Here is a 15,051-nt window from a genome sequence, read left to right on the forward strand (position 1 = left end):
CACCACCACCACCACCATCACCACCACCAACATCACTACCACCACCACCATGACCATCACCATGACCATCACCACCACCACCATCAGCATCACCACCACCACCAGCACCATCACTACCACCACCATCACCACCACCACCACCATCACCACTGCCACCACCATCACCACCATCTCCTCTACCACCACCACCACCATCAGCACCACCAGCACCATCACTACTACCACCATCACCACCACCATCCTCACCATCAGCACCACCATCACCATCACCACCACCACCGTAATCACCATTGCCATCTTCATCATCACCACCATTACCATCACCACCTCCCATGTTACCATCATCACCACCATCACCACCACCACCACCACCATCATCTCACTGTCCTGCCATGAGCTGCATTTGGAGGAGTACAAGGGAAGAGGAAAGTGGCCTAGTGTTGAAGAAGGATAAAGGAAGCTTTTAACTTGGGAAGGAGGCTGGTTTTGGCAGTGACATTTAGGAAACGCTAGGTGACACAGCAAACCTGAATGTGCAAAGCCCTGGTGGCCCAGCCCCAGCTCTGCCACAGTGAGGAGAGTGACTCATTACATCGCTGCTGGCAGCAGAGTGAACTCTCAGGTCTGTGGGGACAAATCGAGAATATCTTGCATTAGTCAAAAGTTTGTCCTGGAAGCGGCCATTCTTTCCATTGGGCTGACCTCATGGGACCAGCAAAGATCAAGTGAGAACGCGTACATGGAAAAGCTTTGCTGAGATTAAAACTAAGTAAGTCTCTGAAGATGTAAAAACTGGATAATGCTAAGACAGTGTGGGTGTATACGGTTAACAAAGGAAAGAGGAACTTGGGAAAGAATTTCTCTCTGGCACAAACCAAGCCAAAGCTTACCAGGGCTTCAGAAAGACATTCTCGCTCTTCTGTCCCAGTAGCCCTTAGGGTCCCATGGAACTGGGGCCTCATCACCTAGAAGCCATGTTTGCTGCAGAGGGGATCTCCTGGCCCTTGTCCTCTACCGCCACCAGTATTACCATAAACCACCAGGGAAGGATAGCCATTTGTCCCCAGGAATCCCAAGGGACAGCTGTCTCTGTTGTTCCCATCAATAGTTGGGAGTGAGGATGTCAAGATTCCCAGAAGAGAGTCTGAGAAGATCCCTGGTGGTTGTGCCGGGATCTGAGGACATACAGCATGACCAGGCGTGGGGATGGAGAGGACGCTGGCCTGCTTGTTATTCTAGAGAGGTTTCCTACAGCTTTGGCCATGATTACCTGCCCCCAGCCCTCTGGAGGGCTGAATGTAGTGGCATTCAGGTCATAGGAGCACTGGGTTAGTCATGGTGGGGGTGGGTACCAGGTAGGGGATGATCTAGATACAGATGAATCTTCATTGGAAAGGTCCTGTCAGGCAGGGTGGGCCCAGGGAGAGCGATTTGGGGTCTTGAAAACTTTGAAAAACTAGCATCTTCTATGTGAGATTTCCTGCAAAACTCAGTTGTCAGGTTCACATCCTAGCAGCCCTATATGGAGTTCCTTAAGATGTGATTCTTTACAAGAGAAAACTTTTTCTTTTTCTCCCTTGGAACCTGCGGTGGACTTGAACCACTAAGCTTTGGGTTAGTAGCACAAAACCCACTAAAATCACCAGAGCTCCTTGGTGTTACCACCCCCACCCTAACACACTAAAACAAATGAATGAGAACCAACACAATACAGCATCATGCGGCGGTGCAGAGAGCAGAGGCGTCAGCGTCCGGACTTCTGTCCCTTGCCTGGACCTTTCCAGCCGAAATCCCAGCTGCCGCTTCCTTTCCTTGATGGCTTTCCTCCGCTGCCTCCTTCACAGGGTACCCTAACTCTCCTTCTAAGCTGAAGGAACTGCATCTTTCCTGTCACTAATGGGCTGTTGCTGTTAGATGCCATTAAGTCAGCTGGGATCCACACGGCATTACATACAGCAGAGCGGAGCCCTGCCCGGACCGGCCTCATCCTCAGTCTCTCCTTGCTTGGGTCCATGGTTCCAGCCACCGTGTTGGTCCGCACGGACCAGCACCTCTGAAGTGCTCAGAACCGGACCAGACAGAAACCTAGAACCGGACACCTGTTCAGTATTTGCACTGCCATCACGCACTGCCGAGATTTCTTGCTCTTGACGTTATTGCTGCTTGACGCATTGTGACTGTTGACTGTTGACTGGTTTGCTTGTTAGTTTATTGTCTGTCTCTCAAACAGACACGCAGGATCCGTGAGGATGGTGGGCTTAGGCAGAGAGGTGGGGCTTTACTACAGAGTTGTTGAAGGCAGGCAGACAGGTGAACGGGTGCACTTCCTAGCTAAATTAACAAAATCCTCACCTTCACAGTAAAAAGAGGGTCACATGAGTTCCCAGAAGCCCTAGTGCCACAGAGCGCTGTGGGCGCCTTGCTCCTAAATCCCTCGACAGCAGGGTTTCTCAGACACGCCGCTGCTGGCCTTTGGTCTGGGTCATTCTGTGTCGTTGAAGCCGGTCCTTTGCACTGTCAGACATTTCAGAGTATCCTTGGCCTCTCTGACCTCGAGATGCTAGAAGCAACACCCATTCCAACCCCCAGTGTGACATTGCCACATGTCCCTTTATTCTTGTTGTCGTCGTGTACCATGGAGTCGGAACTGACCCATAGCTGACCTTCCAGCAGGTTTTCAGAGGCAGTAAATAGCTCTGGAGAACACTACCCATCCTTTTTTCCACAGAGCAGCTGGTGGATTTGAACCACCTACCTTTGGGTTGGCAGCACAGCTAGTTACCACTAGGCCTCCAGAGCTCCCTCTCCCAGATGGCAAAAATTGCACTCGGCTGAGAAGCAAGCACCACAGTGAATCTGAGCTGGGGGATCTGTAGATCTCACCTGACGGAATGTGCTCCTATCAGATACACCCCCATAGCTGGGAATGTTAGTACTGCAGTCCTGCTGTCACTGAGCGTTTCTCTTTCTCTGCCCTGCCCCTGGTTCATTATTTTAACAATGGAAAACCGAGGAAGGGCCATCAGCTGGCATGCTGTCACAGTGATACTCGTCTTTTACGGCTGTGTCAAGACCTCCGAATTAGAAAAAATGAAAGCGTAGAAATCAGCAGTTGTGACTCCAGGGCCCGTGGCATCTGGCACTGGCGTCAGCTGCCTGTCGCCCGTGGGTGGCCGCAGAGGGAGAGACGGGCCTTCCCCGTGGCTCTCGTGGCCCGAGGTTTCCAGCCACCCATCGTGCCAGCCGTGGCTATGACACATTGTAACAGATTATCTTTTTGAGCTTCTCCCCAGCGATAGAAGAGGCAAAACCCCTACCGTCCCTTGCGTTCTACAGGAACCTGAGAACATTTATGAGGCCCGTGGTGTGTTAGGTTGTCAAGTCCATGACGACTTATAGCTGCAGATTGAAAGCTTGTTCCGTCCTGCAGCCTCCCCGGTTCTCCACGGTGCCGTCCGCCTTTGATGCAGGCCTCGTATCTGTCCATCTCTCGTATCTGTCCATCTTGCTGAGGGTCTTCCTCTCTCTCCCAGGCTGGACCTCTTCCTTTCCCTCCCAGCATGAGGGGACTGGCCCCTCCTCATAACATACTCAATGTATGTGAGCAAAATCTCACCATTGTTACCTCTGAGAAGCCCCTGGTTGCACTGCTCTTCCTCCAAGACAGACTTGTTAGTTCTTTTGGAGGAAATTCATGGTGAAGTTCATGGTATATTCAGCACCCTTCGCCCACTTCACAGTTCAGAAGCACCGATCGTTCAATCTTCTTGATTCACTCACTGTTCAACTTTTAGATTTATAGGAATCAGTTGAAAATACCGTGGCTTTTATTAGGTGTCTTTAAATTGGTAATCCTTGCTTTTTATTTAGCACTGTAAAGAGGTCCTCGACAGCGAGTCTGCCCAATGCAACATGGCTTTTCATTTCTTTTCACTTTTTAAAATTTTTTTAATTTTAATTTTTATTTTATTATTTTGTGTGCGTGTACCGTCAAATCGGATCCGACTGGTACAGGAGGAGATTGCCCCTCCTTCTTCGGCAGAGCATCTGGTGGATTTGAACTGCATGCCTCTGGGATTCCAGTGCAGTTTCTTGCCACTAGGCCACCAGAACTCTCTGCGTTTTCATTTCTTGACCGCTGCTTCCATAGGTGTTGCTTGTTGATACACATGAAATAATTCAAAACTTCGACCTTCCCTCCTTCTGTCGTGATGTTGCCTGTTGGTCTGATGGAGAGGATTTTTGTTTTCTCACTATTGAAGTGTCATCTATACTGACAGCTATACTCTTTGATCTTCCTCAGCAAATGTTCAAGTCTTACTCACTTTCTCTAAGCAAGATTGTGTCATCTGCATAGCAGAGGCTGTTGATGAGTCTTCCTCCAAGTTAACATATGAGATGCTAGTCACAAGGTTCACAGTTCAAAGTCACCGACAGTTCTGGGGGAGGAGGAACGGAAATGTGCAAAGATTCACAGCCTCGGAGGGTGGCTGTGTGTCAGAACTGACTCAGTGACAGTGCGTGTGGTTTGGATTTTCAAGCAGAGCCAGGAGGCTGCTTCTTCCTTTTTGTAAAACGTTTGATTATAATTTGCGAGAACATTTAGAGCACGTTAGTTTTCCATTCAGCCGTTCACTCAATTTTGTTTTATAACATAATATTTATAATATTATAACATTATAATATTTTATAACATTCGCTCTGCCCCTGCATTATAGCAGCATTCTTCCCGTGATGCTCAGTTCCACTCATCCTTCTGTCCTCACCCTTCCTGCCTTCTGAGTGTTATCTGTCCCTGGGCAAATGCTTTGGTTTGCTCTGCCTGGGTGTGGTAAGGAATGAGAACCTTCCTGGTGTTAGAGTTCACCTCACAGACCTGTGTGTTGTCTGAACATAGAGACACTGGGAGTGACTTTAGCTCCAGGCTGGAAGGGTTCCCAGGGACCACAACCTTTGGGGTTCCACCAGTCTTAATTTGCCTCTGGGACTTGTGAACCCAGAGTGGCCCAGGGCATGCAGGGCATAGAGGTATCGTAGTGATGCCACTGTTTCTTGTTTCAGAGTGCAGCGGACGACCTCCAGACAGCCTTGGCACTGAACTTGGAACCGCACCTGATGAAGAAGTCTGACGCAGAGAGCCCCACGCTGCTCTTCTCTGAGAGCGAGCTTTCCATCCGGATAGGTAGAGCCGGGCTTCTTTCAGGCAAGCTCCCTGCTGCGGCCCCTCCACGGGGCTGGGCAGTCTGGACGTGGCCTTGTTTGGAGGGAGGGGCAGTGAAGAGGGACCCAGGGGTGGTCCCCCGTGTCTCTGCAGCTCCTGGACCCACCCTGGCACGGGGCTATGCTGGCGGGTGGCCGCGCGCGCGCGCCTTCACGTCTTGTTAGCTCTCCACACGCTGCTCAGTGTGACGGGGTGAAGGTACCTTTGGATCATTGATTGTGCGTCACAGTTTCGTGTGTCACCTTTTCCTTGGTGGACAGTTAAGAGCGGTCTTTGATGACCAGGATGGGCCCCACTCTGATGGCAGTGGGCTAACTTGGGTCAAAGACCATGGTGACATTTATCACTGTCCTTCTGTCGCTGATGCACCGAGTAAACCTTTTCATGGCTTAAATCTTTGGAATTAATCTGGGAAACAGGATATTTCTTACATTGGGTGAGCAGATCTGGGGATGCTGTTCTCTTCACTTCAAGGACCATGTCCCTTGGGAGTGATCAGTTAGCAACTCCTAAGCCTCTGGGGATGCTGGAGTGGGCAGCCTGGACTGCTGTCCCCCCGAGTGAAAGTTGAAGAGGGCCTGCGCCGTGCTGGTCCCCGCTTCAGGTCACGACTTTCCTTTCTGGCCAGTTACTGCTGACTCATGCGACCTTTGACTCATGTAAAGAAAGGCCAGCTAGCATGAGGGGGCCTGGACAGCTTCTTTTCCCTTTGAACTTATTCTAGAAGTACCACGTTTGACCCGAATTTCCCGGGAGACTGGGATGTGTTTACCCCTCGTCCTTTCTGTATCTTTGTAGATTGTGATATCGGGAATGAAAACCAGGCTGATAATGACCTGGGCCATGGCAGAGATCAGTCTTGGTTTCCTGGTCTTGAGTGAATGGAGGAGAAAGAAACTGGTGACTGGTTTTCACGTTAGTGACTTTGGGGGAGACTGTTAGGGTATCCACGCCACTGTTTGATTGGGCATTTTCACCACGTCTGGGCTAAGACCATGTGGAGGGTGAATGTGGACATAATAGTGCCGTATCGCAGTCAGTTCTCATTGTTCTGCGTGCAGATCAGGGTTCTGAGCTGGCTTATTCCATCCAGTTTGACTCCTTGCTGAGAATGCAGGGAGCTGTGGTGGCCTAGCGGATGAGAAGGTGTTCTGCTAGCCTGAAGGGAAGTGGTTCAAATCCGCCAAATGCTCCCTGGGAGAAAGATGGCCACCCTCATCTTTCTGTGAAGTTTACTGCCTCTGAAAACTTGCTGGAGGGCCAGATGTGTCTGTTCTGACTCAGGGAGTGTGTTCTGAGGCCTGGTGACCCTCCGTCAGGTCTCCGAGGCTGGAAATCTTAAGGGGAGTGGACCACTGCATATTTCTGCTGCTGGTTCCTTTTGGAAAACATCCAAACCCTTACTCACGGCACCGTCAGGCCTCCGTATTCACCCCACCACCAGCCAAGTCCTTAGACGATCCTTGGGGAATCTTACTGATACCTGGCTATTGTTCCTGGGATGGAAAGGGACATTCAGGAGCCAATCCAAAATCCTGGCTCCGATTCTGTCCTGGGTGAATTCTTCATGGAGAACACAATCCTTTCGGCCTCTCATACCTTCCTAGATGATTTTAAAATAATCAGGAAGTTCAAATTCCTCCAACACAAGCTCCTGCCTTTAATTGCATTTGCTGGTGTACTCGTGTTTAAACAGCCCTGTGGTTACTGCCGCTCCCTTTTTCTAGGACCCTGGTCCGGGACTGTGTGATGTGACCAGGGTGGGAGTCTCTACTTGAGGAAAGCTGGCTACTTGCTGTGCCAGGCCTGTCAAAACCTGGCCAGAGACCTTCCTGTCAATTTCAGAGCTCTGGGAGGGGTAGGATGGGGGGGTGGGTGTTGCAGTGTATAAGGTGTTGGGCTGCCAACCATAAGGTTGGTGGTTCAAATTCACCAGCTCCTCCACAGAAAATGGCTAGGAAGTCTCCTTTTGCAAAGACTTAGAGCTTCTAAAAGTCAACGGAGGGTCACCCTGAGGAAGAGCTGACTCTATGGTATGTTTGTTGCTTTTGTACCAGTTGTCTTCCGTCTGACTGTCTCTTAGGGACCTCGTTTGTGTTTGTGTGTGTTTGTGTGTGTGTGTGTGTGTGAGAGAGAGAGAGAGAACAATCGGATTTCACAGCATTATCCATGGATGCTTGTTTGGAAGGTGATCACCAGGCATTTCTTCCAAGGTACCCTGGATGAACTCAGACATTTGATTACCTTTTGATAACCGCTGATCATGTTAGAGATTTGCACCACCCACAGACTACTCCCAAATCATGAAAGGAGTTAGAGCTTCTCTAAATACTTCATATCCATAATTCCAAGTCATCTCTTGGGTGGAAAAAGTTGGTCAGATTTTGTTCTATCCTGTTTTTCACACTCAAGGCCGCAGGGGGAATGGTCAGTGCCTGCCAGCCAAATAAAACTGAAAATAGTGATATTCCCTTGGGTCACCCTTTTCCAGTGGGGCCCTGGGAAGGCTCTTGTTAAAGTAGGGGTCACTAGGGGTTGCTTTGTAGGAGAACCTTCTGGAACTGCTGCATCGTCCTGGGCATCCCAGGGTTAAGTGGTGAGCCGGGCTGTGTGGGAGGAAGATGCAATCCCGTCCCTGGCTTCAGGGTAGCGAGGCATTGCCTGTTACCAGGTTACAGAGCAACCCTCCTCAGCTGTTCGTCACCGCTCGGATAGGAAGGCAGATGCACCCTCCGGGGGAGTGCGAAGATGGTGTGCCAGGACTGAGCGGGCCCAGCTGTCTCGCAAAAGGCCACTCTCCTCCTCACCTGGACACACCTGTGGGTGTCAGACAGCGGAGCCTTCTAAGACAGACCCTGGCATTGCAAGTGGAGCCTGAATTGGCATGATTTGTACCATCTGGGTTTGCCCTTCAGCTTGCTGTAAATGGAGCAAGGAGACTGGCTTAATGGGTATTTAGTGAATAACATCAACCTTTAAAAAATAATATTGGTGCTGCTATAATCATGCCCTGTAATTGGTTTAGCAGGAGGAGAAGCCACACTGTGGGAGAGAAAAGTACAGCTGTGCGGAGCCATGGCTGCTTTGTGAGAAGAGGGAAGAGGGTCTGTGAGAGAGCCTTGCCTGCCCGTGGGCTGGGTGGCAAACACTTGCCACGCTCCAGGCTGGGGGCACTTTGTGACTTAACTGGGTCAGAACTCGCTGAAAGCTACGAGTCTCTCCCTGTGTGTCCTTCCACCCATCATTCATCCTTCCAAGCAACTGCTTGGCGACTGGTTTCTCTCTTAATTAGACAAAGTAAGAACACGATTAACACTAAGTGATTTCTTCCCAGCTGAGACCCTTTCTTGACAGTTTCCCATCCCAGATACCATGTTACTTGTTGTTTATTCTTTATACATTGTAGGCGTGTACGTTCACATGTGGTTCACTATTCATTCAGTGACTGTTTTTATTTAATAACACTTTGGGCGTTTATTTCAAGGGGCACTCACACACCTGTCACATTTGTTACCTACCGTGATGTGAATGGGTGGGTCCCCTCTTGATGGCCCTTGAGGTTGTTTTCAGTCATTGTGAGTATGAACAATCTGTGGAAACATATTTGTGTGGGTATCTCTGCAGACAGTACACACTGATGGGTACATTTCGGTGATTAGACCAGGTACAAGGAAAGCCCGGGTTCCATGAGTAAGCCCCAAGTTCCCAGTGCTGCTGAAATAGAGATATCACAAGCAGATGCCTTTAATAAACAGGTACGTATTCACTTAGAGTTTAGAGGCTAAAAAGCCCACATTTGGGATACTGGCTCTGGGGTTCTGGAAGGAGGTTCTGGTTTCCTTCAGCATCTGTAAACCCGGTGTTCCTTGGGAAACAAAATGCTGCCCAGCCCTGTGCCATCTGCATGTCACTTAAGATTATATTGTTGTTGTGTGGTGCTGTCCAGTCCACTGTGACTCCTCGTGACCCTGTGAACGTGTTTAAATGACATCAAGGCTTCTAAGACAATGCCTTGTATCCTGTTCATACCCTGTAACTGTCCACCCCTCTCCTGAGGGGAGATTCCTTTTGTCTCCAGTGTTTCTAGTCCAATTTAAGAAAGTGAGATTTGATCAACAGTCAACGTCAGAATCTCTAGGGGAGCGTTCAAGCATTTCCTCATAACCAGCCCCCCAAGACGGGGCAACTAGGCAAGTGTCCGAGAACTTATTAGTGATTCTGCCACTTGATGGGTAAGACCTCTTAGCGGAAGAGAGCAATTTCACCGTTAGTCAGATGGATTTAATGTGGCTGCAACAATTAGATGATGAAAGCGACTGGTTGCAGGTTCGGGGAAATTTGAATGTCTTCTCCAGGCCTCATTGATAGGAAAGGTCTAGGGAATTGGTGCTTCATCTCTGGGCCTGTGACCATGACGTCCTCACGAAAAGGCTGGGAACGAATTTGCCAGGACTTAACAGTAGCACCAAAGCTATGCATGTGTGTGGTTCCCAACGAGATTTTGTAGAAGGATGGAGAGCAGAGAACTCAATACTGATAGTTGCCGGGAACTCTTTAGTATCTGGGGTGCTGAGTACAACAAGGACATGATGCAGAGGTGCCCTCTTGCATGAGATAAGGTTCTCTGTAGGTGTCACAGGTGACTGTGGGCGTGTCTTAACTCAGGAGGCCGAAGCATCTTGTGGATTGTTTGCTTCTAAAGATGGTCATATTTCAACTGACATTTAGTGATCAAACAGCACTCTAACTAATTATTTTGCTTTTCTCTCTTGCTTTTCTCTATCTCTCTCTCTTCCCCTCCCTCCCTCCCTCCCCACCCCCTCAAACAATCCACATTTCCTAAGCTAGAGGGCCCGTGGGGAGCGCATCTCATGTGCCTGAGCATTTAGACACAATTTGGCTTCGGATAAATGGTTTGAAAGACATCTTCCCATGATAACAGTGCAACCTAAAGAAATCAACAAGGCAGGAAAACGTGGTTCTGTTTCTTGCTCCTGTTCTGGCCCTCTCATGCTCTCTTTTTCTGTCTCTCTCTCTCTCCCTCCCTCTGTACTGCCAGCCCCTTATCTGTTGAGTCTTGTCCTTAGACGGGCTGGGGAAACTGAGTAACCAGGGTGCAGAAGTGTAGGCACTGAAAAACGATTCAGCGAGAATAACCAGAGAGAAAGCTGAATGAAGGGTTAGTAAGAGGGCTGACCGGTGGATAAAACCAAAACCAAGCCCACCACCCTCTCAAGTTGATTCTGACTCACAGAGACGCTGAAGGACAGAGGGAACCGCCCTGCAGGACTTTAGAGGCTGCAGGTGTTTATGGAAGCGGACTGCCCCCCTCCTCATTGTCCTGTGGGGTGGCTGATGGGTCAGAACTGCCAACCTTTTGATAGACCATCAAAGTTCTCTATCGTAGTACCCAGGGCTCCTGCAAAGGGTGTGTGTGTGTGTGTGTGTGTGTGTGTGTGTGTGTGTGTGTGTGTGAACACATGAGAAAACAAGGGAGAGAGAGTGAGCAGACAGACAGACACATAGAGGAAGGGAGTAAGAGGGGGAGAGGGGTGGGGGATGAGGGAGAGACAGACAGACAGACAGACAGATGGTGGGAGAGAGGAAGAGGGGTAGAAGATGGAGGGGAGAGAGAGGGAGAACCGGGACGGTCTATTCTAAGGAAAGTAAAGGGCTGGGATGATACTGCCTGTTCTTCTTTCACCTGAAGTGACGAAGTCGAGAAACTTTCTGGGAGTTTAACAGGGAAGCCTGCTTGCTTTCCCTGTCTGTTTGCATCACCTGAATTATCTAGACACGACATCCTGACTGTATGAATTTCTTATGACTGCTGCGACAAAAATACCACAAACTAGGCGGCTTAAGCCAACAGAAATATATCCTCTCCTGAAAGTCAAGGTGTTGACAGGACCGCACTCCCGGAAGCAGCTCTGAGCGAGGGGTCCTTCCATCTCTTTCTCATCTCCTCCTGGTCGCTGACACCCCTCGGCCCCTTTGGCTTGTGGATACAGCACTCCCATCTCTGTCTCCTTTGTCACATGGCTGCTGTCCCTGTGTGAATCTAGGTGTCGGAATTTCCCCTCTTTTTTTCCTCCTATGAAAAGACACCATCATTTGCTTTAAGGGCCTGGTAGCTTAGTGCCTAACATGGTCAGGCTGCTAACCAAAGGGTTGGCAGTTTGATACCAGCTACCTTGTGGAGAAAAATAAGGCAGACTCCTTCTCTAAGGATCTGCGGTCTCCAAAGCTTAAGGGAGGGTCCCCATGAGCCTGGACAGAGGTGATGCATGATTCTGTTTGTGTTTTGGTCTAATCCTCTGTGACCATATCTTAACAACATCTGCAAATTTGGGGACATGTGACCCCAGTACACAGGCCTGGCCCACACTGCCATCATCCCCCGGACCAGGCTGAAAGAGCTCGCCTCGGGTGGGGGCCGAGAGCTGTCTTTGCAGAAGTCTGAGCAGGGAGGCAGTGGGCGGAGGCTAATTCCTGGCAGCAACAAAACCCCGGTTTAACTCATCGGGAACCTTCTCAGCAGCTGTCGGGCACTTTGTTTGAAAAATTCATCAAGTGTCTGCTGAGGAGTGAGAGATGCTGTCTCCGTGTGCAGTTTCTCTTTGCTTGGTGAGCAGGTTCGAGCATATTTCTAAGAGCTCTGACACATTCATTTCAGCTCATAAGTCTATTAAACAGGGAAATGTGCTTTTAAATGTGCCAGCCTTTGATTACCCAGAGCTTTAGGGGTCACGGCCAAAGCCGACCTCCGACCTCCGGGGCTGTTTGCCCATGATCTTGTTTTTGTTTTGGTTTTCACAGTTGCTATTTTTTTGGTAGTAGTTTCTTCAATAAGGAGGATACAGGTTTGACACTTGGGTTTCAAGTCCTAGGAGTTTTTAGGAGTTATTCCCATTTATTCTCTCCCACCTCATTTTGTAGCCCCCACTCGTGTTTTGTTTTGGTTTTTTTTTTTAACTTACTATGCTATTGAAAATGCCTGAGAAGAAATAGAAGCTGATCGTGAACCCAGAAAACTGGGAGGAGAGTGATGCCACTTACTGAAATCAGCAGCTGTGGTGGCATAAATAGTGAAGCACTTGGCTACAACAGAAAAGTTGGGGGTTCAAGTTCACCTCCAAGTGCCTTGGAAGAAAAGCCTGATTATTTACATCCAAAAGGTCACCACCACAGAAAATCCTCTCTGTACACCCATGCTTATTGCTGCTTTGTTCACAGTAGCAAAGAGTTGGAAACAACCCAAGTGCCCATCAACAAACGAATGGATAGAGAAGCTGTGGTATAGTCACACAATGGAATACTACGCTGCATTGAAAAACAAGGAACTCATGCAATATTGTTCAAAATGGGTGACCCTGGAGGATATTATGCTGAATGAAATATATCAGTTGCTAAAAGACAAATACTGCATAGTGCCATTGTTGTAAAATGGGACTGACATTGGAGTTGAGGAGAACCTAAGAAAAGAGGGGATTAATAATGTATACTGCATTGAAACAGATGAGGGAGAGAACTGTTTAAAAGGGATATAGGAGTAGGTATTATTTTCATGACAAGATTACAGAAAAAGAAATGCATAATAAAGTGGACCGTGGACTGGGGAGATTGTATAACAATGAAATAAATTTTTTTTCTTCAAAGAGAAAAATGAGGGGAGGTGTAGACAGGGAGGGAAAGGTACAACAATGAATGAATGGGAAAATTAAGTGGAAAGTATATGCGGTAAAAAATATATATGTTGCATTAAAATCATTAATATAAAAACAATTAAAAAAGGGGGAAAAATCCTTCTGAGCACAGCCCTGCTTGAACATGCATGTGGTCACCATGACATGAATTTGCCTTAGCAGCATCTGGTTCTGGTACTAGGGAGTCCTGGTAGCGGAGTGGGTGGTGTGTTGGACTTTGAACCAAAAAGTCAGTGGTTTGAATCTACTAGCTGCTCTGAGGGAGAAGGGTGAGGCATTTATTTCCATTAGGATTTACAGTCTTGGGAAGCCAGTAGGGGGCCTTCATGGGTCTGAATCAATTAATTTGTTTTGGGGCTTGGAACTGATTCTAAGAGGAGGTGTCGGGGTTTGAACCTGTGCTGGCAACATTCTCTGGCACGGTGTGCATGAAATCCTGACTAAAAGAAAAAGAATTGGCGCCGAGCCACTCGGCCTGGGACTACACTGCAGGTATTCCTGTATTTTGCTCCGCTTTCTCCTGCCTAGGGAATTTCCTTCTGGGAATCAGAGGAAGAAAGGAACCCTTAGTATCTTGAACAAAATCAGGCATCACGCCGAAACCTCAGTTCCAGAATGTTGGCACTTTGAGAAGGAGCTAGAGTGTCATAGTGTGAGGGAAGTGCTCGGCTGCTAACTGAAAGGTTGGAAGTTCAGCCTCACCAGCCGCTCCTCAGGAGGGAGATGGGAACTCTCCTGTACAGATCGTTGCCATGGAAGCCCCACCAGGTGGTCCTGCTCTGCCCTGTATGGTCACGGTGTGCTGGAATCGGCTCCGGGCAGTGGCTTTACATGGGGTTGGCACTTGCATCAGAAGTCTTAAGGGACTTGGGACGGTTGCCAGAATTTAACTCTCAAGATGTCTGGCTCCTTGATCCCAAATGTGAACATTTGGAAGAGGCAGAGAACAGGGAACAGAGTTTATCCCCTGAGTGAAGTATGAGAGATGGTCTCTCCCACTACAGTCATAGGGCTAACCAGAAGTCCCTGTGAACTCAGGGGACAGAGTTCACATGACCATCCTCAGCCAACCTCAGCATGGCAGGCTCAGTTTTGGTAAATGTAGGTCCTAGTCTTCCTAGCAAAAAAAAATTCTTCTATGAGTACCAAAACTGCTGTGAGCTGTTTCCAACTCAGTGGCACGTAACAACAAGAAGCCGAACCCACCTGTCTTCGGTGAGTGGTGGTGTTGCAGTGTGTCATAGTCACTAGTGGCTCATTGGTGACCCCATGTGACAGAGGAGAATTGCCCACATTGTTTTCTGGCCTATACTCTTGATGGGAGCTGACTAAGTCTTTCTTCTGCAGAGTTGCTGGGTGGATTTGAACCAGCAACCCCTTACTTAACAGCGGAGTGCTTCACCACTGTGTCACCTGAGCTTTTCTCATGAAATGAACAGGTTGGTCTTTAACTGGAAGAGCTGCTCAGCAACGTAATCTCTAAAGACATCAAAGAGACACATGTCTGGTTAAGGGGTGTTTTTATACCATAATGAAAATGTGGAAAACAATAGAGAATCAGAGGAGGAGAGAACGTGGGCAGGCGTGGGGAAGGAAAGCGATGGAAACATAGGCTTCCGATTTCCTACCATCACATTGGACTTTGCTTTTCATCCTCCATTCATTGCCTGTCCTCAGGACCAAAGACAGATCAGAGAGTGAACATTTGAGTGGTAAGCATTTAAATCACGTGGTGGACACAGTGTTCCATCACCAGGAGCATTCAAGGAGAGGCTTCGTGACCAGGGATCTGGGATGGTTGAACGAGACATCCCGTAACACATGCATTTGATCCGGGTAACCTGCTGTTGTTACCCAGCGTGCACCCTGCATGCATCCCACCAGCATGTACCAGGGCCCACAGCTCCCCGGCCTCTTCTGCCTGTCTGCTTTGTGGAGAAGGAAATAAATAAAAATTAAAAAAATACACACACACACACACACACACATCTCAGGACTTGAGCAAAACCTCCAGTGCCCTCAAGTTCATGGTAATGCACAGTGACCCTGGCAGACACAATCGAGGGTTTCCAAGACTGTAATCCCTGTAGAAGCACACTGCCACAGCTTGGTCCCGAAGAGCTA

The 15,051-nt window shown here is 48.7% G+C and overlaps 1 protein-coding gene across 2 annotated transcripts in view; it reads left to right on the forward strand.

The window, feature by feature from the left end:
• Window positions 1-15,051, forward strand: part of SLC39A11 (solute carrier family 39, member 11) — a 374,943-nt gene that overhangs the window by 119,164 nt on the left and 240,728 nt on the right. The window contains exon 4 of one of the 2 annotated variants that reach the window (XM_006886243.1): window positions 5,062-5,203. In XM_006886243.1, coding sequence (XP_006886305.1) covers window positions 5,062-5,203 — 142 coding nt within the window. The remainder of the gene's footprint in view (window positions 1-5,061; window positions 5,204-15,051) is intronic. The other variant, XM_006886244.1, reaches the window with a different exon arrangement.

Source organism: Elephantulus edwardii, unplaced genomic scaffold, assembly GCF_000299155.1.
Source record: "Elephantulus edwardii isolate Elephantulus edwardi_28Jun2011 unplaced genomic scaffold, EleEdw1.0 scaffold00048, whole genome shotgun sequence".
Taxonomy (NCBI): domain Eukaryota; kingdom Metazoa; phylum Chordata; class Mammalia; order Macroscelidea; family Macroscelididae; genus Elephantulus; species Elephantulus edwardii.